Source organism: Saimiri boliviensis, chromosome 19, assembly GCF_048565385.1.
Source record: "Saimiri boliviensis isolate mSaiBol1 chromosome 19, mSaiBol1.pri, whole genome shotgun sequence".
Lineage (NCBI taxonomy): Eukaryota > Metazoa > Chordata > Mammalia > Primates > Cebidae > Saimiri > Saimiri boliviensis.
Window position 1 is genome coordinate 10,279,943 of NC_133467.1, and position 24,808 is coordinate 10,304,750.

General features: G+C 41.6%; 1 protein-coding gene across 1 annotated transcript in view; it reads right to left on the reverse strand.

Moving 5' to 3' along the window:
- The window catches only part of C19H1orf21 (chromosome 19 C1orf21 homolog), a 335,853-nt gene that overhangs the window by 137,304 nt on the left and 173,741 nt on the right, over window positions 1-24,808 (reverse strand). Inside the window, exon 3 of the mRNA XM_074389972.1 lies at window positions 9,204-9,423. Coding sequence (XP_074246073.1) covers window positions 9,204-9,297 — 94 coding nt within the window. The 5' untranslated portion in view covers window positions 9,298-9,423. The remainder of the gene's footprint in view (window positions 1-9,203; window positions 9,424-24,808) is intronic.

The window sequence follows — 24,808 nt, forward strand, 5'->3', positions numbered from 1 at the left end:
TAGGGTAGTTCTTAGCTTTGATTTCCCCTTCTGTTAAGAAGAGATAATCAATAATTACATTTGAAAAACCCTTACACACTGTAAAGCACGAATCCGAGTTGTAACAGGTTCAGGGGCAAAATAACTTTAACCAAAACGTCAAGTTGCAGGTGCAGAAGGCAGGAGCTGTGACGGTCTCTACGGAGAAAAGCCAGGGCCTAATGAGGCCCATGGGGCAGGTAGGGGCTGCCTGGAGAGGTGCTCCTAGCAAGGCAGGTCCCTTCAGTCACACCAGCCAGGAGTCCAGGAAGAAGCCATTGTTTTGAATCTCTGAATTCTGTGGTGTCACTCAGGAGAAAATAACTCCAAGGGAAAGAGCAATGCATAAAGAAACTTTCTACTTCCTCTCTTGTCACTGAGTCACGTTTGAGAACTTCCCCCATCCCCAAGCAGGCCTTGCCTACGGCTGCAGTCCTCTTACCTTTCACTTAATGGTGCCAAGCGCCAGGAAGCACCCCAGGAAGCAGGTCTCCACTGCTGCAGGCAATGCAAGCACTTAAAGGGGCAAGGGAGTAACTGAGGAAAACCAAAGGGATGTCCCTGCCAGTGGTCTCTGTCAGGTGCTCCCTCGTCTTGCAATCCGGCTGCCTGGCAGCAGGGAGTGACAAACAATCTCACTTTCCACTTATCTCTCTAACTTTAAAAGAACAGGCTCATGATACCAGATGGCATGGGAAGGAAAAGTAGCACTTGGATTTTTTTTTTTTTTTTTTAATACAGAAAGTATAGAGCATTTCTTAACTTTCTGTTATAGAATACATTTCCAAGTAGAAATTTTTGCTGGCTTTACTTGGGCTAGACCAAACTTGGCATCAAGGCGGTACCTAGCATGGTATCTAGTTTGTGCTGGCCAAGGGAACAGGGTAAAGAGGTAGGGCCGGTCTACTCAGGCCCATCTACTATTCACAGCAAATGCTTTCTTGCTCCTTGTGCACTGGCATCGTTCAGGATGCTCTCCTTATCAACTCGTGTTCCTCCTCACAGCTCCAAGTGGTGGATACCATCATTACCTCCATATTATAGATGTGGAAACAAATACAGCCGAGTTGTCTGTCCAAGACAGCATCAGCAATGCTGACACTGGGATCAAACCCCAGCTGGTAAGACAGAATTCACAACCACTCCGTTCCATGCTCACATACATACATGTTTCATTTTTCCTATTGAAGTGAGCACCTATCAGAATGGCCCAGGAACAATGTAAAAGAAAGAAAAGCAATAGATTTTGAGCACCTTCTGTGAGTCGGACACTGAGAACTTTCACTTCAGAAGAATGCAGTTAAAGCTCTTAGACAAGGTCGACTGACTTCTGTGATTCCATGAGCCCCATGTGCGCTTCGAGCCATTAAGACCTTTCTGAGGATCAGCTCAAGACAGCAGGGAGTCTTCAAAGCCTAAACCCAAGACTATGTTCCTCACTTATCTTGACTTAAGTGTCTCAGCTTTTATGACTATAATCTAGCCTATCACAAATCCATCAAACACTTCTCCTGCCCTTGGGGCTCTTTACTGTCTCCCATGATTCACTAAAAACAGAAAAACGGTAAAAAGAATTTTCTCTCTCACCTTTAGGAAATAACAGCTTCAGGAGCGAACAGAAGCTCCTTACGGCAGCAAAAAAGTTACAGTAGAGGCAGCTAAAGTCTACCACTAAGCAGCACAGAGAGGAGCAAGGTGGCGTCATTCCTGTTCACTAGCCAAGCTGCCTCCCAATTCTGCCTCTCTGGTGGTCCCCCACGTACCCCTCTTTCCCCAAATCACCCCCCGACACACAAAAGGCTGAGTATATACACCTAGTGCTCACTTAACGCACATCCCACCTATGGAGATTCCAAGCAGAAAATGAGGGTCACTGCCTCCATCAAACTCCTTTTCTCTTAGATCCAATAAAAACTAAAACTTGAAAGAGAAGGAAATTCTCACACTACCACTCATACCTCCCAGTCACATAAACCAATACTGTGCAATAGGAATACGTGAGTTATGTGTGTACTTTTAATCTGCTAGTAGCCATAGCAGATAAAAAGAAGCAGGTGACAGGAGGCTGAGGCAAGAGAATTGCCTGAACCCAGGAGGCGGAGGTTGCGGTGAGCCGAGATCGCGCCATTGCACTCCAGCCTGGGAAACAGGAGCGAAACTCTGTCTCACAAAAAAAAAAAAAAAAAAAAAAAAAAAGAAGAAGCAGGTGAAATTCATCTTCATATATTTTATTCAACCTGATATAAATATATCATTTAACACATAATCGATAATAAAACTATTAATAAGCTATTTTATATTCTTTTTTCATATTAAATCTTCATTTAATACCATGCTGGACTGCACTGAAAAACACTATTCTCTCTGTTACTATCTCACAAACACAGGTATCTTTAATCTGTCTTCACTGTATGCAATCAAAAATTATGAGACATAAACAGTGAATTACAACTGCCTCCAAGTGCTTTTAATTTCTGAATAAATCTGATGCGTTTTCTCATTTAATTTTCACCATACCCTTGTGAAATAAGTCTCACAGTGCACGCGCGCGTGCACGCGCACACACACACTCACACACACGGCTGCAAAGGTGGGTATGAGCCATCTTCAGGTGTCTTGGATGTTAACTAAGGATTTGGGATTTATTGGCTAAGAACTAGGCACAGATAGAAAGTTCTAAAGAAGATTTAATATCAACAGAAGAGTACTTTAAAAAGCCAATCTGACAGTGGTGCCAAAAAGTGGAGAAGTAAAAACAGACCAAAAGCAAGCAAAGGAACAAACAAATAATAAAGGGGGTTAACAGGAGATTCCTCTTGAGAACACTGAAGTTCTTGGGGTGACACGTTGTCACAGGCTAGGAGAGGGTGAGATTCACAGGATGTAGAAACTGACTGCAAAAGCCAAAGGTGACTCAAATTTAAAGCCTACATTATTGAAACAATGGAAACAGAAAAAGTGCAAGAAAGGAAGTCAATATAATCGTAAAAGTTTCTCCCTGCTTGGGGGAAGGCTGCAGGAGAGATCACGATCTCAAGTCTGACATATTAATTTCCCTAATAAGGCCGGAATGTGTTCTACATACCCACTTTAGTAGTCTAAAAGAATGACTGCTGAAAGAAATCCAGTAAGCACTTGGCTTTCTAGAACTTGTTTAACTAGTTCATGATAACTTGAACCTGTTGGTCACTTACTTTTTGCAAGCTGCGCCTGGTAATCTGCTCAGCTGTCCTCTGAAAGACCTCAGTAGATCTGCTGACCACTATTCACATCTGCCCTGACAACTGAGGGAAGGAAAATCCCAGTCTGAAGATGGAACCTTCTGAAGTGGACTTGACTTCTGAAAGGGCCACAGTGTGTCAGGAAGAACTTTAGATCTGAAACTTTTTATGCTTCAACACTTAAAGTGAAAGAAAATATGTAAGTAAATATCACTGATGAAGTTTCTTATCAATAGTCTTTTAAGTTTGCTGAAATCTAGGAGTCAAGATTCCCATTTAGCATTTAATTCTGCATGGTGGAACATTCTACAGAAATTCTGTCACACAAATTTGGACTGGTGGAACTCCTAAATAACCAAGACATCATGGAGCCCAAATTGCTTCCAAAAAAATGGAAATTACCACTTGTATAAACATCTTAGGTAGCAAAGCCCCTGAGCAGGTCTTCAGGAGCTTTGAAATTAACACCTTTAGGAAAAAGATCAAATGTGTGTGTACACACACTCAGAGACACACACTTCACAGCCATCCCCAAGTACGCCACCCTTCAGAGACTTTGTCAACTCTTCAACAACATTTAGTAATAACATTTTAAAAACATTTTTAAATGTTTAGCTTTTAAAGCATAAATAAGGCCACTTTATTCAGTGAAACACAGAGGGGTGATTTAGACAGCAGAATATAATTGTCCAGGTTGAACTATATCCCAGTCCTGGAGTTATAATTGCCTCTCACAATGGGCATCTGTCTCCAAAGACGGCTTCCAACAATTCCTCCCCTTTCTATGGGGACATACTCGAGAGGTGGAGTGACTCTACTCCCTCAACTCTCGGCTGGTCTTATGACTTGCTTTGATCAACAGAAGACCACAAAAGTGGCATTCTTGAACTTTCAAGCTCAGGTCCTAAGAGGCCTGGCAGCTTCCACTTCCTCTCTTGGAAGCTGGCCTGCCACGTTTGGCTACCCAGCTGGAAAGAGTGGCCTTGTGGACAGAAGCCCGAATCCATCTGGGATAGCTGAGTTCAGCTGAGATCCCAGCTGTATGCAGCTGCATGACAGCCCAGGCAAGAACAGCAGATAAAACCCCAGCCACTCCACAGAATCGTGAGAAATAATAAGCTGGTTATGTTTCAAGGTACTATGTTTGGGGCATTTCTTATACAATAAGAGACCACAGAAACAATGGGTGACAAATGGTTAAAAACTGGACCAGGCTTATCACTCATCTGCTGCCATCTGTGATCATCGTGGGATTTTGAAAACAACTTCTCCTTGAGAATTAATTTAAGTGAAGAAACACAGACAAGATCTTATCTCATCACATTTAAAATGTAGTATTTATAATATCTAGGGTACTGGGACTGTCTTGACTTTGGATTCTGGTAATTCTTCCCCCAGAGCCCTACAGAGCTAGCAAAAGTATCTCCCTTGATCGGTGAAGCTCTCTCCCCACTGCACCCCTGCTTTATTTAACATAATCCCAGAAACTTGCTAATATTTATATTAGAGAGATTAACAAGATGATAGAATGCTGGAGTAAATAAAATTTCAATATGAGTGTTGGGAGGATGAAGCAAATTCAGCAGAGGCCTTAACTGACACTTTATGGCATGAACTACATAGACGCACAGAGACAGCCATGACCAGGCGGGCTTGGGGTAAACTGATTTTTAGCCCCAATTCTTGACCGTCCCTTCACACCTATACCCTTGCTGTAAATGCACTGTGGTCAGAGTGTACTTTTTTGCCTAACTTGGGGCTCACTCATGTGACCTGCTTTGGCTAATGACATGTGGGGATGAGAGAGAGTGTGTCAGCTCTAAGTCCAAGCTCAAGACACACCATATGTATGGCTTGCACACTTGCCCTTCTGTGAAAGGAGAGCATGCCCCTACCAGTTTGCGGGTCCCCAGAGAAAGATAAGAGATACATAAAGAAGTGCTACCACAGCTGACCCACCAATTCATAATCAAGAAAGAAATAGTCACTGTGGAATGCGACTGAGACCATCAGGTTGTCTTATAACCAAGTACCCCCCTTTTTCTGAGAGAGAGAGTTATTTTTTAAATTATTTCTTCTTTTCTCTTTCCTTCTTTTCATCTGTTCCCATTTCCTAGGAAGCTCTTCAGAAATGCAATCACAGCCTTTACCTTCCCTTCACCAGACACTCCCTACGCTGCAGGCTTATCTAACTACGTGCTTACTTTGAAGCTCCAGAGCAGAAACTCTCTCCCACAAGGAGATTGTCTCAAGAGACAACAGTCAATTTACAACCTCAAGTATGTCCCTGATGGAATGCTCTCCCACCAGGAGGGTGTCTTGAGACAAAGGCCACTATGCAACCTAGCTTGACCACCGACCACCAGTAGATTAGGCACCAAAGCGAGTCGCACAGACCCCTGCTCACTCTCTCTCCAGTATGCCGTTCACACCAAGTCCCCCTTTAAGAGTCCATGCTTTCTGCCTCAAAAGCAAAGTGGCATCTTAAATGCAGGAGCCTGTACGAAGTCTTCTCCCAAGCTAAGTCTTGGCATAAAGTCACTTTCTTTATGCCAGATCTTGCTCTTGTGAATTAGACTCTGCAAGTGGCGAGTGACTGAACCTAAGTTTCAGTTAGTCTACACAGCAATATTTGACTAACACAAAGCTCCTTTATCAGATGCTAACGTTGGCAAAATACCAATGGTGCTTTAGAACAATAGAGTCTGGCTATACAAGTTGTGAAGGGATGATTAAGTGGTCTCATTGCCAAGCAGAATGTAAGCACAGTTGAATAGCACGAAGTCTTGCTCTTAAAATCTAGGGCTATCTTTAAAGATTGTCATTTGGTATTCAACGTTCTCCATAATTTAACCCTAACTTCGTTTCCTAGCCAATTCTGTCCCATTTATAGTTTATGTTCCATTCAAATGAGATATTTATTATTCTTGAATAAGTCTTACAGTACCTAGCTGTTACTTATCCAGTTTAGATGGAGACAGGTTTTGTTTCTTTCAGTCCTTTAAGGCCAGGTTTAGATATCATCTGCGTAAGAAATCTGCTCTGATCCTGCCGCTTAAGGCAGAGCGTCTATCCCCTGCTATCACGAGGTATGTCTTTTCCTCTTAAGATATTTGACTTATTCTGCCTTGTAACACTTCCTTATCTTCTTACAAAGTCTTAGACGGCAAGGTTTATGGATTATTTACCTCTGTAATCTCACTGGCATTTAGGAAAAGGCCTTACACATAGAATACAGACCAATCAATATATTTTTTTGCATTAAAGAATCAGGGCTGGGTGCAGTGATTCACGCCTATAATCTCCGCCATTTGGGAGGCCACGGTGGGCAGACTGCTTGAGTCCAGGAGTTTTAGACCAGCCTGGGCAACATGGCAAAACCCCATCTCTACTAAAAATATAAACAATTAGCCAGGTGTGAGGGTACATGTCTGTAGTCCCAAAGCTACACAGGGAGCTGAGGCGAGAGGATCACTTGAGCCCAGGAGGTCAAGGCTGCAGTGAACCCTGATCGTACCACTGCACACCAGCCTGGGCCACAGAGCCAGACTGTCTCAAAAAAGAAAAGAAAAGAAAAGAAAAGCAGACAGACAGACAGACCAATGGGAGGCTGCAGGGCATCAGGAAACAACATGCAGAAAGAAAGGTGGACTTTGGAGTCTTAGTGATCTGGATTCTAGCACTTAGAAGCTGGGCAACCTTGGAAAAGTCAGTCTCTCTGTGTTTCAGCTTCCAAGGATATAAAATCTGCACGTATTTCAAAAGAGTGCTGCAAAAATTTAACATAAAAATGAATATTATATATATTCATAAAAATGAATATTACAATGTTTGACATATGTTGGCGGCTCCATAAATGGTAGCTCTATTATAAAAATTATAATGACACAGATCAGGTAAAAGTTAAACAAATCCCTGATGTTAGATTATTTTCTCTTAAAAGTTAAGCGTTTGAAAGTGATAGTAATGACTCTAGTTCCAATCAAATCTTTCCCTAAAAACTATGGTTTCAATGATCTGGACTGTAGTTTTATTAAGACGTTCATATATGTTACTCTTCTCCACAGTTCTCAATGCTATAGGTAGTTACCAGTAGAAGCAAATTTGTTCCAGGCAACAAATATATCTCCCTGAAACAAAATAAAACAAAATCTTCCTTCCAAAACACATGAGGCAGACCGCTTTTAACAGAGCATTAGCTCTTTGTAGCATTCCCAGTTCTTCACCAGGAGACTAAAACAATCATTACAATGGACCAAAAACTAAAGATTCTAAAAGTGATACAATTATGTGACAGTGACAGAATGATGCAGCTATAGTTACTTACATGTAAACCTTATCTCCATGAAGTGCTACAATATATCTCAATGATGTCTCTTACTGAGTAAGAGTGGAAGAGGTGTTATTTATTTGTTTGTTTGTTTGAGACGGACTTGTCTCGCTCTTGTCACCCAGGCTGGAGTGCAGTGGCACGGTATTGGCTCACCGCAACCTCCACCTCCAGGGTTCACGCAATTCTCCTTTTCTCCTGCCTCAGCCTCCTGAATAGCTGGGATTACAGGTATTCACCACCATGCCTGGCTAATTTTGTATTTTTAGTAGAGATGGGGTTTCTCCATGTTGGTTAGGCTGGTCTTGAACTCTCAGCCTCAGGTGATCCACCCGCCTCAGCCTCCCAAAGTGCTGGGATTATGGGCCTGAGCCATCGCACCCAGCCGAAGAGGCGTTTTTAAAATAAAAGCATCATGCAAAAGTCAATTAGTAGGTATTATTGTTGAAGTAATTCTGCAAAAACTGCTTCATCTGCTTGTACTAATTGAAATTTTGTTGACATATCCATGCTTCACGATAATCATCTAAGGGCCAATCTGAAGATCAGGTAAGCATGAAAGCCTGTAAATGGCCAGGTAATGTCCATGAGTGAACTGAACTTGGTGTGCATGCAGTGGGGAAGCGTCAGCAGTTCACTGGAGGATGCGGCCTGGCCACAGAGGCAATGGCTGCCCCACCCCTAAGTGTTGCCTCGAGGGCTGAAGACCTGCTGTTGCCAGCTCTTTTGAAGAAATTTGGGGTTTTATGTAAAATATCCTGATTTTTAAAGGCTGCCTTGCTTTTTATTTTAAAATTATTTGGTGAGGGAGGTGTTGCAAAAAATGTATTTGCAGACCAGATGTAGCCATGGATTGTCAATTTGTGGCCTTTGCACTAGATATCCTAACATCATTTTGATTCAACAGAGAGGTTAAAAGATCATCATTAGATTCATTGTGTTTTATTTTAAATCTGAAAATGTATAATTCATTCTCTATTACACTTTTAAAAAACAACTCACTCCCTCGTTTATAAATCCTTACTCACTGTACTTTTGGACTTCTGTTTTTAGTCCTAGAGTTCTCCTCTACCAGCACACCCCATGGCCACTGTCCCACCTACCAATTTAAATCCTGCTGGTTCTTTAAAGCTTGACTGAAATGCTAGCTCCTGCAAAAAAAAAAAAAAAAAACAAAACAAAAAAAAACTCCATGTTCCTCCTCAAAGACCACTTTGTATAAACTATGATGAAGATGATCCAATAAAGATCCACATTGATTTCCACTGGGTCTCATCACCCCTTCACCTCAGACTGTATAACCCAATAATCGCTGTAATTATTCACTGCCACAAAAGTGAAAGGCTTAGAAAGAATAAGATCTAATGTTCCATAACAGACTAGGGTGACTACAGTTAACAATAATGTACTGTATATTTCCAAATATCTCAGAAAGGTTTTGAAATGTTCTCAACACGTAGAGACGATAAATGCTCCAGATGATAGATACTGTAAATACTCTGACTTGATCACAACACATTCTAGGCATGGAACAAAACATCACAAGTGCCCCGTAAATATGTACAAATATGTGTCAATAAAAGAGTGAGAGGCCTAGAAACAGTGGGTCAGAAGTCAAGTTTGGTGGGACTCACCGCCAAACACATCTCCATTCTGGTAGTTTTTCCCTTTCTGGGCCTCCTCTTCGTTTTGAACAGTGGCAACATGCTTCGCGGAGGCACAGCCCATAGTCTCATTCGGTCAGCTTCAGCTGGGCTGAACTGCAAATCATCTCTACAGACACGGGGACATTGTTCTTTTCTTTAAACACGAAGAAAATCCACCTTGCTGCTGAGTTGGTCAAGATAGGTGCACCTGCAAGAAAAGAAAGCTGGGTTAGAACGGGCAGTGACAGCAGCGGGACGCAAGCCTCAGGATCTTGCTGTGCTGTGCCCTGCAGTACAGAAGTCCTGCACAGACCCACCCATCGCACTGGCGCTGTGGTGGGCACGGAAGAACCACATGCAGCGCGGCCCGTTCTCACCTGATTTCCCACTCAGAAAGCAAGATGGGAAGGCACATCCCTATACAACACGTGGCCGAGGAGTGAACTTTTTGGGGAGATACCAAAAATACACATTTATTCAAATACATACTTGAGCACTTCTGCTTGCCACACACACTCTTAAAGTACTTGCAGGTTTACTAATGTTCTGAAATCTCAAACACCTTCGAGGAAGGAAGGCACACTCTCGAGACCCACCTAGTTCAGGAGGCTAAGAAAAGCTCTTCATCTTCCTCATCCTACCCTTTAGCCCAGTCCTTCCCGCTCCTCAGATTTTGCCAGGAGAAGGTAGCCATCCTCCTCAGACTGAAACGCAGGCTACTTTATACATTCCTGCTTAAGGCTGTAAATAATTCAGTATTTTATTTTACCTGAGATGACACTGCTTTGCAGACAAAGGAAGGAGATGTGGCAAGGTCTTAGGCTTACTTTTGTCCAGTTTCTGCTTAGTTAGCCGAACATTTAAAGGATTTGGCAGAAGATGTCGAAATATGAAGAAAAGCCATGACACAGTTGTCAAGTTTCCAGCGTAAACTTTGTGCCTCTACTGATCTCTCAGAAAGGCTTAAAGAGTATTTACAGGTACACCGCAAAGGACATCATCTTCAAGTTGATTTAAGTGACTTTACCTTTCCCTGCCGCACTCAAGGTGACTGCTCAAATTCTGAATGTTTGCTATGCTCAACTTGCTCATTTTTGTTTTATTCTTTTATCATCCTAACCCATCCACTCCAGGCCTACAGATGACTTATTCCAGCCTTGTAAATGTTTCCTTTGAAACATCTCTCCTACACATTTCTTTGCTTCCATCCCTCCCACTTTAATACGGCCCTTACAGTCCTGGCAGAACAAAGAAAGCATCAGGCCTCTTTTAATGTTCATCAGCGCCCATATCCCACTGCCCCCCGTCCATGAACAGTGGAAGTTTCTCAAGTCTCATAGTGCTACTGCACAGTAACTATAAGCTTTCTCTACCAAGAAGACTAGAGCTCCTAAGCCCTTCTTGCTAAAGCACTAAGGACATCTCTGGATATAGAAATTTAATAATTTAAACTATAAAATGTCAGCAAGGAGAATTTTTCAAATTATCATAATCAATCTAATAAATGAACATAGATATAAAGGCAATGATCTTGAATTAGGCCAAGCAAATACAAAATATTGACGACTGTGACATTAGTCATGTCTCATATAATTCTCCAAACTATTCTCTATCACTGGTTATGTTAAATTATTAACAGGGAGTGGCAGAGCTGGTTGGTAAAGTTCTACAAACCAGGAAGGTTTTCTCCTAGATGGCTAATGCTTATATCCTCCCAATACTTTACGTAACTTCATGTTAACAGGTCTTCATCTCAAAACTATATGAAATCCAGGCCTGTGGATGGAGGCACACACTCACACACACAGACACACACACACACAGACACATACACACATAGAGACACACAGAGACACACACACACACACACACAGACACACACACACACAGACACACAGACACACACAGACACATACACACATAGAGACACACAGAGACACACACACACACACACACACACACGCACACACAGAGACACACACACAGACACAAACTTCCATTATTTAGCAGTAATGTCTTTAAAGCCGCAGTATTTCTATTGGATGGCCTATTCATACTGGTGTATCGAGTACAGGACCCTTATGGAGACGAGATGCTGACATTTAAAAAATTGCAGGCAATGCAGTGTAATACGAGCTCTGACCGAAGTTTCACATGAATCTATGGTAATGCAGAATTCAAAAAAGCAGACTACATTATGACTGTGCAGAGGTGGGAAGTAGTTATTTTTTGTAGGGTGTCAAAGGTTTGGTAGAAATTTACCAGGCTGAAAGGATGGTAGCATTATTCAGCTGCAAGGAACAGCCTGAGCTAAGACATTGGAATGTGGAAGAGCATGGCCTATTTGTGTGTGCTCATTTCAGAGGGGTCAGGTGGGGGTAGGGGAGAGGACTAGACTGCTAATGCTTTGTGAAAGGCCTGCAGAAGGCCTTGCTACCTTAATTCAACTGAATAAAGATAAACTATAGGATGTGGTAGACCATAGGTAGTCTTTCTGATCCAAGTCAGTGCACACTGTGAGAAAATACTAAATTAGTTTTGTAGAGGTCCATTCTGTCAACCCATCACAGTTTTTGAAGAAACATCACTGAAATGTCAGACAAGAGGGAGAGGACAAGGGTTTCAGCTGCAAAGGTGGGAGAAGAGAAGAATCCTCTCTCGAACCCGGAGGCTGCTAGAGTTGCTGCTTTTGTTGCTGTGGCCGATGCTGTTGCTGCTTCTGCTCTTGCTGCTGTTGTTACTGCTGCTGCTGGGACTGCTGTTTTGGATTCCTAGCCAGCACCTTCTCAGGGGCAGCATCCCCCCCTTGCTTCCTCAACCCCAGTATCATCATGTAAGGTCACAGGTGCGGGGCTCCCAGACACGATTCCTTACTGTTCAAAAAGGGAGTGTGGGAAAAGGACTTCACACTTACACATACATGGGAAAGATCGAAGTGAGAAGGGGAACCTAGAAAGCCTCCCTGCCACCTCTTCAGAATAAACTAAGTACAAACAGGACAGAGGGGGCGATCCTAACAAAATCAGAGTACACTGAAAATTAAGAGACCACTTAAGAACCATCCATTTTGAGAGTCTTCTTGCTTTTCCAATTTCTTGTCGACAGCCCCTTATGCTATCCAAGAAGTAAAGGGAAGACTCGAAGACATGACTTATCCTTTGCTACTCTGGAAAAGCATGTAGTGGTGTTTCTTCCATGTTTTAAAAGATGTGTTTGCATCAGAAAAATTTATTTGAATTTTAAAGGTGGATATTATTTGAAATCAAATACACTGCAGAAGGCTAACAAAAATAAAACACAGAAGAATGACTCTTTTTTTTTTAAAGAACATCTCTGTTATTCAAGCATTGGGGTGAGGGGGGTAGGTTAACAAGCAGATTAGACATGATTTACACTCAATTCAAATGATGACTCAAGAAGTTGCCATTTAGCTACACATATTTTAAAGCACTATAGCTCAACATGAGTTCTTAACAAATTATAAATAAATGTAAATTTTGTTTCTGAAACATACATGCTATATATTTTACAGCAGTAATTCAAATATAAGAGTGATGTTACCAAGTTTCAGAACCTCATCAGGAATATATTTTAGCAATTTACCCACTTGAAGGTGTTAATTATAAAGTCATTTGCGGGGCAAAAGATCTCTAATTCATAAAGATAATCACAGATCACTGAACAAAGTTTTTTACTATGTCACTTGGATTCTGCGCATAAACACTTCTCCAATTATTCATTCATTTAATCAACAGATTCTGATTTTAAAATATTAAGTGACAGATATGTGTTTGGCAGGTATTGGGCAAATAGTGGCAAACAAGGCAAGATATGGTCTCATTCTCTATCCCTATAGAATAAGAATGATCAGAAAAAGAGATAATTAAGAAGACCAGTTTTGCAGCAATGATGTACAGCTATTGCAGCTTAAATGTAGGATGACAATAGAGTTCAGCTCACAGGCATTTGACCCAGCTTTGGAATGGAGTGTCAAGAAACGTCAGGTTAGAGACCTGACCGTAGCTAAAGAAACAGGATTAAAATACCCCCGATCCGCGTCTCTTTTATATGTAATGTCAAGTTTCGCTTCTGCTGAAAATTCTTTCACTTAATCTCAATCCAACTGAGACCTCACACACAGCAGACCTCTTCAAAAACCTATCCTTAAAGACTGCTAGAATCATCTGCTCAAAAGAGGTTCCCTTCGGTTTACACTATCCTTCACATTAACTCCAGTAGTCTTTTAAGCTTCCATTTTTTCATTAGCTTTGATTAGCTTTTCTCTCCTAACCCCACACGCTCTATCATTTACCCTTCTGAAACCACAGCACTTTAGAGGTAAGTCTGATGGTGCAAACAAGCATGCAGAGACCACAACCAGTAGCAGCTCTGGGACTCTGGTTGTCACATATTGTCATTACCAGCATGTTATTTCTGAAGTCACAGATCACAGTGTGAGAATTAAATTGAAGCATCCCTTTGATGTTTGATGGACTCTTCTAAAACTGAGTCCCACTGAGGATGATTTTTCTTCAAATGATCTATGTCATAGGATCATCAGGCACCTCTAAAAACACAAGGTCCAATTAACTGCCCCATGGTTTTATATAAACCCCTTCCCAAATGGTTTTATGTCTACATTATCCTGCCTTATATAATGAGAAGTGCAATCCATGATAACATGAGCTAGCCTAATTTAATGCCATCTTTATGGGACATGTTTCCTGCTTTTGATAAAATGATCAATGAATTTGTAAACCCAATTGAAATTTTTAAAAAATGTAAAAATGTGTAACCATGCATGTCTATCCTTCCTCTCCTTAGACCATACCTCAAGGCACTTCAGAGATCAGAAGGGAAATTACCGTTACAGAACGCTTCACGTTACGACACGAGGACGTTCCTCTCGCCACATAAGTAGATCCATTACTTTTGTATAAATATATATCACATATTACACACATGCAATACCTTTGACCTTTTACAAGGAAAGATTATGATGGTTCTTTTCATTATCTTATTTTTTTTTTTAACTAGAATCATGGTTTCATAAAAAAACTACTTTTAAATAATTGAGAAGGAATTTAAGCAAAATCTGCTTTTGAGAAAAATCAGAGGTATTTGATCTTTTCCTTAAAAAAAGGCTACAGGAAAATATTTCTATTTATACAACATCATGTGTAATTTCACTTTCAACTAATTAGTCATGCACTTTTTCATTTTGGATACAAAAGGCAAAAATATTCTAGAAAAATTCCTTGTCAAGAAAGGCACTTCGAAAATATGAATTAAAAGTGATACATTCCATAAAGAAATTCCAAGCCAAAAAGAACATGAGGCTTGGAGGACTGGAGGGAAACCAAATTGTGACTGCAACAGGCACACAGAGCTATCAAGTCAGCAGTTAAGTAAAGGATACAGCCACATTATTAATAGATCAGGAGCAAAGTGCCCCCTTTCTTCTTCTGATTAAAAAGGCAAATCGAGCGCCGGGCGCGGTGGCTCAAGCCTGTAATCCCAGCACTTTGGGAGGCCGAGGCGGGTGGATCACGAGGTCGAGAGATCGAGACCATCCTGGTCAACATGGTGAAACCCCGTCTCTACTAAAAGTGCAAAAAATTAGCTGGGCATGGTGGCACGTGCCTGTAATCCCAGCTACTCAGGAGGCTGAGGCAGGAGAATTCCCTGAGCCCAGGAGGCGGAGGTTGCGGTGAGCCGAGATCGCGCCATTGCACTCCAGCCTGGGTAACAAGGGCGAAACTCCATCTCAAAAAAAAAAAAAAAAAAAAAAGGCAAATCGAGACAAGGCAACATCTAAAAACTCCTTTCTTTTATTGAAGAAAAAGCTAACGTCTAAGCTCCATAAAGGAAAAATCCGTATCTATATCTCTTATCTATCTATCTATCTATCTATAAATAACTAATCAGTCTGTTTGCCCATCTGCTCGGCTTCACTGTAATAAGTGTTAATACAGCAGCCCACCGAGGGGGGAAGAAGAAAGGCAACTTAAAAGTGATTTCTAATCTTGAAGCTTTGGCATCCTTGGGCTACTGTTAACACTTCACTTTTCATTGTGAAGTTAAAAATAATACATAAAGAGATGTCACATTTGACATGAGAATAATCTAGGAAAGTCAAACCTTCTGTTAGGCAGCAAACGCTGGCATCACAGAACATATTCATTCCTCGCCTCACGCTCATCTGATGGCACGACAATGGACAATATGTGATTAACTCCAAAGAGTTAACTCTTACGTCCACATATAGTCATTCTACAGAGTTGTTTCTCAGAAACACAACCACAATAAATCCTTATGCAACAGGACACATTTCTGCTAGATTCAGGCCGTAAGGTGGGGAGACAAGGAGAAAGGTGACAAGTAGAGAAACCGTGGAAGGCCGAGCTCTGGTCCCAGCTGCCACACACCTGCCTCAGGACCACAACTGGGATTCACGTCTCTCAGCCTCTTTCTCAGACTCTATGACCTACCTCAACATATGTCCAAGTAGTGACATGAAGGATGAAATGACCACTTACAAAAATGCCATGTCTTACCTACATTCCATTTATTTACACTCTTTGTTTTAGGTACTGACTCAAATATACTTGCAAGTCTGAAACCTCAACATTTTCAGGAAGCCCCAGAAGGTCTTCAGATGATTAGCAATGATATTTTGGTCTAATAACGTTGATTTCAATTCTGTATATGCTGGAAATTAAAGTTTAGCTCCCCTCTTTCTTCTTCTCTATCTTGCCTTTAATGAATGAAATTAATTTTAACAGTGTTTCTTAAGGAGCTGGTTAGAAAAAGTTAGTGCAATAATTGTTCTTCAGCTAAGGATTTAAGAGTGTTACACCTTTCTCCTGCGCTAGAAGACTCCTCTGTGTTACTTATGTATGTTCATATAAGTTCACACATGGTTGACACAACTTCTGAGAAGGCAAGAGAGGAAAATGCCAGCTCCTGGTTAAAGTCACACATCCACAGCTGTGTGGACCCATGCAGAAGACCTATGCTGCTTCTAGATTTGCTCCTCAGTCATCAAGGGCAATGGCAGATATTCCTGGACACTGAGTTTTCTTTCTTGTTCCCCCACCCCACCCCCACTTTTTTTTTTTTTTTTTTTTTTTTTTTTTTGAGAAAGAGTCTTGCTCTGTTGCCCAGGCTGGAGTGCAGTGGTGTGATCTCGGTTCACTGCAACCTCCGCCTCCAGGACTCAAGTGATTCTCCTGCCTCAGCCTCCCTAGTAGCTGGGATTACACATGCATGTCACGATGCCTGGCTAATTTTTGTACTTTTAGTAGAGATGTGATTTCACCATGTTGGCCAGTCTGATTCTCAACACTCCTAACCCCAAGTGAACTTCCCATCTCAGCTTCCCAGAGTGCTGGGATTTCAGGCATGAGCCACCACGCCCAGCCATTTTCTTCCACTTCTAAGACCCAGAATACCACAGGTATTGACAGAGGTCTTTAGCCTGTGTCACAGGGACCTCTGCACCACTGCTTTTACAGAAAGACACCTGTGACTAGAATTTCTTTTTTTCTTTTTTCTTTTTTTTTTGAGATGGAGTTTCGCTCTTGTTACCCAGGCTGGAGTGCAATGGCACGATCTCGGCTCACTGCAACCTCCGCCTCCTAGGTTCAGGCAATTCTCCTGCCTCAGCCTCCTGAGTACCTGGGATTACAGGCACGCACCACCACGCCCAGCTAATGTTTTGTATTTTTAGTAGAGACGGGGTTTCACCATGTTGACCAGGACGGTCTCGATCTCTCGACCTCGTGATCCACCCGCCTCGGCCTCCCAAAGTGCTGGGATTACAGGCTTGAGCCACCGCGCCCGGCCCGACTAGAACTTCTTGACAGCTGTGCTGCTGGTTCCCCATGTCACTTAGGACAAACCCGTGTGATTTCCTTGTTAGTATCTTAAAATTAATAGCACCTGCTTTCCCTCTTTTTTTGAACTGTTTTTCAAATCTAAGTAGATAAGAAAATGCTTTGAAAGAGCACTTATATGTACAAGGTAATATTCTGTGTGCCCTCTGTCATGCCAGGTGGAGGACACTTCCAGCCAGATGTGGGGCTTTGCATGAGCACCGAGTAAAATCAGCTTGCCCAGAGGGCCCCTATGGCAGGCAACTTGGCTGACCTAACCCAAGCACACTTGGGCTACCGACAACCAGAAATGGACAGAGAAAATGAGAGAAAACAGATGCAAAGGAGAGATTTTTAAAAAAACACAAAGTGAATGAAAATGAGAGAAAACAGATTTGGAAAGGAGAGATTTTTAAAAAGACACAAAAGTGAATGTAGAATAAGTATGAATTACTAAAAAGCACAATTTGATTTTGATCAAAGAGCATTAAGTCTGATCCTCCCGGAATGACCACAGAAGAACATCCTAGGCATTGAAACATATTGTTGAAACATATTGTAAGAAACAGATAGGATTCCTGCCCTTGGAGGACCAGTATCCAGCCAGGGCTAACTGATCATCAACGTAATAAAGTACAATAGAATCCCAATGCCTTATGGACATTGCAAGGAAACAAAGAATCAGAGACGCTCGTGAGAGTCAGAAGATATTTCAAGCTAATTAAATTAGTGCTTGCCTCAGCTTTATTTCATGTACCAAAGCATGTAGGATCATACAGCAAAATGTGCTACTCTTAGCAGACCCTCCGTAAGCATTTGCTGATGGGGAGTGAAACAGATGTCCTATCAGTCTGAGCTGCTGATCCTCCCTGGCACCATGAACTACAACAGAGAACTGTAGCTGGATTAATCTCTCAGAAACTTGCAGTTTACTTTCATGGTGCCAGATGTCAAGAAAGAGTTAATGCCACTGATCTCTTGGCCCATGCACACATCTAAAAAGCACACATCTGAAAGGCACATGTGTTTTCTTCATTGAATTGCAAAGCCTCAACTTCTACACAAATCCAGCGTATTCCACATTTTCAATCCAGTTCAATCCCTGAGTTTACTGTTAGCAAGACTTGTATCTCAGCACTAAGCTTGTTACTGAGGTAGATGAAAAGAAACATGACAAACACAGGAAAGATCATGAATTTTCTAGGCTAATCATTAGAGAAAAATTTGAGAATAGCTTTTTTTTTTTTTTTTTTTTTTTTTTTTTTTTTTTTTTTTTTAAGATAGCATCTTGCTGTGTTGCCCAGGCTTGAGTGTGGTGGCGCGATCTCGGCTCACTGTATCTCTGCCTCCTGAGTTCAAGCGATTCTCCTGCCTCAGCCTCCTGAGTAGCTGGGATGACAGGTGTGAGCCACCACACCTGGCTAATTTTTGTATTTTTAGTGGAAATGAGGTTTCACCATGTTGGCCAGGCCGGTCTCAAACTCCTGACCTCAGGTGATCTGCCTGTCTCAGGCTCCCAAAGTGCTGGGATTATAGGCATGAGCCACCATGCCGGCCAAGAATTGTGGTTTTTTAAAAACAAAAAAGCCTATCCATATTCTGAGTACTTTATTTATTATAGATATTTGAGTACAAATATATTTAATATTTTTGGAATTGTCAATCATTTTAATAAAGTAATGTAGTATAATACTTTGAAAAGATGTGAATCCTACAAATTGAAAAACTGCACCTGGCACAGAGTAAGCAATCAATCCGATAGCTATTGTCATTACCATCACTGTCATCATTATTATGTAATGGGATGGTGATGAACTCTAAGATGAGAGGCAGGGGCAAAAGAAACCAGAAAGAAGAGATGGGAAAGAACGATGAGAGGTTAATTTTTTGGCAGCTTGGTGGTTTTTAGGAATTGTACCAAACATAAACAGGCAGACTGGACGCAGACAGAAGGCAGGAGAGGGTAGTTCTGCAGCGGGAGAAGTACGCGCTCCCTGGGTAGCACCTGCAGAGACAGCCCTGAGAAAGGCCAGGAGTCTCTGCTGTGCTGGGGTAGGGAGGTCAGCCTCTGTGTGCCACATCCCAGGGCTCTAAAGGCAAAGGCTAGATACAGACAAGCCAAGGTCAGGGAGCTCTCTCATGCTTCATCACAGCCTCAATGAGCATGTAGCTCACATCTTCCAACTATTACACTTTTATGTGTCTGTCTCCTTCACCAGGCGGGTTTCCAAGGCCGTGACCAATCTCCTCATCGTTCTTTTTTGTATTCCCTCCGGCACAATGTCAGGCTCATAGCAGGTCTGCAATGAATCTTGAATGAATGAATGATCTTAGAAACTCCTTTTCACAAAGAGATCCGGCGGCTTTTAAGGGAGGGAGTACCTCCTCAGCCCCATGTCCTGGGTCACCTGCATAGACAATGACTTCTTTAGTTCATCACCAATAACTAAATTTAAAAATGTTCATCTGGGCCATCACAGAGAATTTTAAATTATGTTTAGTATATACTCCCTAAAAAGACAGAAAAGGAGTAATATGTAACACCATATCAGTATAATAGAATTTTGAAAGTTGTTAGCACCTGTATGATTGGCCCTAATCTGCCCTAGAAAATTGTGCTATTTATTTATTTCAACAATCATTTTTGGGGACCATGCTTAGTGCTCAACATTCCACTAGGGGCCAGAGATTCCAAAATGGGTAAGACAGCTAGACTCTAATGTCTGTTTCCTCACTTTCAAATAGAATCTAGAAATACTTAGCAGTACTTCTAATTTTGCCCATTTGAAAATAAATCAAGGTTTTGTTTGTATGTATGTTTTTGCTTAAACTTAAATCTTTGATTAGTTTGCCATAACAAAGAACTAGTTAAGGGTGATGTCCTTAGAGGTTCAAACAAATTGAAATTATAAATATTGTTTTCAGGTAGCACAAATCGATGCTCCTTTAACCTACCACATTTAAGAAAAAGGCATCTCAGTTCTCATATTGCTCTCAAGAAATGCATGAGACTTCTGGGAACTTCATCGATTTTGTAACACTTGGCCAAAAACACATTCTGTGCCATCATCCACTAAAAGAAAACAAAAAGCAGGCAACTGAGAGAAGAAACCCAGGAGGGGAAAGCAAAGGCAGCTCAGTGACGGCCTCTCCCTTCTCACGTACCAGCATTCTACTGCCCTTGACAAGCTTGCTCGTGACTCTGGACTGAAGAGTCTTTCGACTGTACCTACAATCATTTCCGGGATGTTAAATGGGGTTGGACATAACAAAACATAAAAGTGAGGGCAAGCGGCTCCTCCTTCACCTTGATGCCCTTCTTCAGCCACTGAAAAGCTATTAAAGAACACATAGGGTTACAGGTTAAGAGCTATTATGACCTCACGAATGACCTTTACCAAAAATTGCAGCCTATTCTAAAACAATTACTTTAAATCAGCTGATGTTCTCCATTTGAAGTAGCATCATTAGTGAACATGGTGTTCTTTCCGACCTGTTCAGCAAAATGTACTTAAGGAAGAGACCACAGTGACAAAAGCTCAGTCGAAGTGGCCAAGACGGGCAGGAAGAACATGCCTGAGGCCGACCACCAGGAGACGGCAGTGCCGCATCAACATGTATCAGCCAATGCCTCTCGGTGTTAACAGTCTCCAGCACTTCGCGTCTGCTTCTAGTCTGAGACATGAAAATCTGAAGCTTTTATCTGAATAGAGCACTAAAGGTGTGACTTGATGAAACACTCTTTCATCAGAAAAAAATATAGCAGCAATAGGATAAATCGAGGATCTGATCACACCCTGTTCTAAGGAGGCGCTTGACCCAGCTGTCTGTCTCTGTGAGCCCTGCAGTGGGTGGCCCAGCTGTGGTGGTTACATTCCCGCCTATGACAAAGGTACAGCTGGCAAGCTGCGTATTTTTTCCGGATCTGGGATGATATCCCATCACCTCTGTGACATCACTGCCATTACCAACCCAGACACAGGCTATAAAAATAAAAGACATGCATTTTCTAATTCCAAGATCTCTCTGAAAATTTAAAAGAATTTTTAGAATCTAAATTAAAATCTAAATTTGTAGATCATTTTCTGGACCAAGCCCCAAAACCTCTCACTTATTATTAATCAGCTTTTTCTATGCCTAGATTTTTGCTTTGGCTTTTTTGAGAGAGAAAAAAGCTCACATAGTCATGTCCAATGGATATCAGGATGAACTTACTGGCAGTTTTGTATGCATCAGAATATGATTAAAAATCTCAGTAAAAAATTTTACTTCTCATAAATTATCACATTCATTTTCTAAGAGAAAGACAAATTAGCATTTTTTTTTTTTTGAGACGGAGTTTCGCTCTTATTACCCAGGCTGGAGCGCAATGGCACGATCTCGGCTCACCGCAACCTCCGCCTCCTGGGTTCAGGCAATTCTCCTGCCTCAGCCTCCTGAGTAGCTGGGATTACAGGCACGCGCCACCATGCCCAGCTCATTTTTTGTATTTTTAGTAGAGACGGTGTTTCACCATGTTGACCAGGATGTTCTCGATCTCTTGACCTCGTTATCCACCCGCCCCGGCCTCCCAAAGTGCTGGGACTACAGGCTTGAGCCACCGCGCCCGGTTATTTCATATTTCTTAAACATCTCTCTCTAAATAGATATGAAGTGCTTTGAGGGCAAAAACCGTCTCATTTATGTGTCCCACTTGCTATGCCAGGTGCCCTGTCAGGCAGACTCAACAAATCCTCTTGAAAATCATGAGCAGGGGCTGTCTTTGTCTTCTGCACCTGCCACCTGCAGGTGGCATGTGCCACCACCCTGCCTAGAAGGCTCTCCTTCTTCACCTTTGCCTTGATAACTTAAGGTCTAGGTAAGCTGTTCTTCCCCAAAAGCCCCAGTGTGCCCCATAATTACCCCTTCACAGCCCTCATCATACTGCATGATATTCTTACTTCCTAATTACCTGTCTACTAGGTACATAAGTAAGGAATGCAAACTCCTTGAGAGGCACAGACACGTTTCTTGTCCCCTGTGGTATATCACCAGCTACTAACAGGGCTTAGCTCAGAACATGTGCTCAATAAATAAAAAATAAACGAATGCCTGCAACAGAAAGTTTTACCTCCTTCTCATGGAAGTCATGGCTTTCCATCCCTATTTCTGACACCATCTAGCTTTCTATAGGCATCTTGCTGCTGCCAGTCTAGTCTCTAGCTACAAACCCTGCTATGTACTTTCCTATTCTAACCCTAGCTGCCTCTGCTCAGTCTTCCCCTTAAATAGAAAGCCCTCCCCATTAATCTCTGTCTGCTATTCAAATTCTACCCAACCTTCAGAGTCCAGAACAAGTCTTATCACCGCTAAGAAACCCTGCTCCAGGCACTCAGATCCTCCCCTTCTCTACTGTCATCTGTGTGTCTATGTGGGCCATGCCTCACCTATCCATGTTGCCACATGTCTGCAATTGTCTGCAGTTATTTTTCCATCTCAGTCCAACCCAGCCCACAAGGAGTCCTCTTCCCTCTGAAGTTAGTGTTTACCTCTAATTTAGGAAATAATTATATACCGAGCCTTGGGACATCTGCACTGTGGTTCTATATAGTTAATTTGTATGCATTGTCTTAGTGTCCTAAATCATTTATAAACTTTTTAAGGCAAGTCATGGTTTTGATGTCTTTGATTCTATGCAATTTTTTGCACAAAGCAGGAGATTAATAAACATTTCTCACCTCACATGTTGGTTAGACAACAAAAATGGTTAAGATGAGAGACCTATGGAAACCAGTAAAAAATAAAAACTTTTAACGAAAGTGCAGCTGAAAATTTCTGATTATTAGAGGCTGTATAAAAAGGTCAAATGTTGATAGTATAATTATACAAAGTAGTAATTATTCTCTGAATAAAGGTTATTTCAGAGAGTATTCCCTGAATAAAGGTTCTTTTTAAATAGAAAGGGTCTTTTAAATAGAAACTTTTGTCCATATGATAAAAAAATATGAATAGAAGAGAAATTTTAGTAGAAAAGGATCAAAAAGGCAAAGAAAGAAAAAGATAAACCTTAGACTGATATCGCAAGCCCTACGCCGAGATCACCAGGACTGTCCCACAGCATCCACAACGGCTTCAGTTGACTTTTATTACAAGTCTAGGGCCTGGCTGAGCTAACACCACGGCTCCACAAAGGCTTACAACTGCCTATGCATGAACACAATCATTCTTTTTTTTTTTTTTTTTTTTTTTGGAGACTAAGTCTTACGCTTGGTGACCAGGCTGGAGTGCAATGGCACAATCTTGACTCACTACAACCTCCACCTCTCGAGTTCAAGCGATTCTCCTGCCTCAGTCTCCCAAGTAGCTGGGATTACAGGTGCCTGCCACAACACCCAGCTAATTTTTGTATTTTTAGTAGAGATGGGGCTTCATCATGTTAGCCAGACTGGTTTTGGACTCCTGACCTAAGGTGATCCACCCACCTGGGCCTCCCAAAGTGCTAGGATTATAAGCATGAGCCACTGCGCCTGGCCAAACATTGTAATTCTTCCTATGTTGCATAGGGAGAATGGGGGAATCAATCTCTTTTACCTGGTTTGTAATAAACATTTTCTTACAATTACTTTTTGACACACTGTGTCTAACTATTTAGTTTTATTTATTTCATATCTCTCCCCAAAAATCGACCATAAATAACAATTTGAGAACACAGATACTATGTTCAAGGTTCAGTAATTCAGGGTTCAGTAACCTAGCAACAGAACGTCAAGAGACCTCCTAATCTGTGCCCTCAACAGCCAAATACCTACATATCTCCAAGATATGGGCCTGATGATCTGCTCAAGTCAGGTTTGGCTCATTAGAAATCAATACTGGCCAACAACAACAACAACAACAGAATCACAAAACGCTGGAGCCTTTTGCCAGGTTCCAAGAACCTGAGTGTCAAGGGATAGAAATAGGAAGCGTACTTGAATCCAGAGTCCACGAAGTTGCCAATTAGGCTTTTGTCTTGGGAAAACCCAAATTAGCCAGCATCTTTAACCCTCTAACAATTAATACCGAACATATGTTTTGTATGCCCTAGGCTGAATACACATTTTTAATGAAACGAACAAATGTATTCCTTACCAGGTATGTTCCATCAAATGAAGAAGACAGGAAGAAAGAAGGTGACACTTTAGTGTTTTAACAAATTAACAAAAGGTGAATCCTCATCTCTAAGACATAAGAAATAAAAGACCCTTGCCCTCCTCCCTACTGTTTAATTTGGTTTGGTTTATCAGCTCATCCATCTCACTTTAAAGGACTCTGGTTTCTAATGGGCAATTGTCGTTAAGGGTCCCTCATTTTTTTAAAAAAATATATAGATATTTTACTGGTTTTCTTTCTCTACCCAATATGAAGGTCATCATATAGGAAAGCAGCATAACAATGTGTGTATTTTTTTTTTTTTTTTAATCAACCATTCCAGCAGCCGCAAAAATAAATGAAACGTGGGAGGCTATTTATTTGTACGTCAAAGAGAATGTGAAATTCTCTATAGGGTGACATGATCCTTTGTTTTCCCCAATGAAGCAAACAAATCAAATAGGAATAAAACAGGAGCCAACCCTCCATCATTCACGGTGTAATGAGTTCTTGCCAGATTAACCATTTTCCTTCCTGGCTATACTCATCCCAAAAAACCAGATATACAATGACATCAGCAAAACAGCTAAAGGTCATCAATCTACA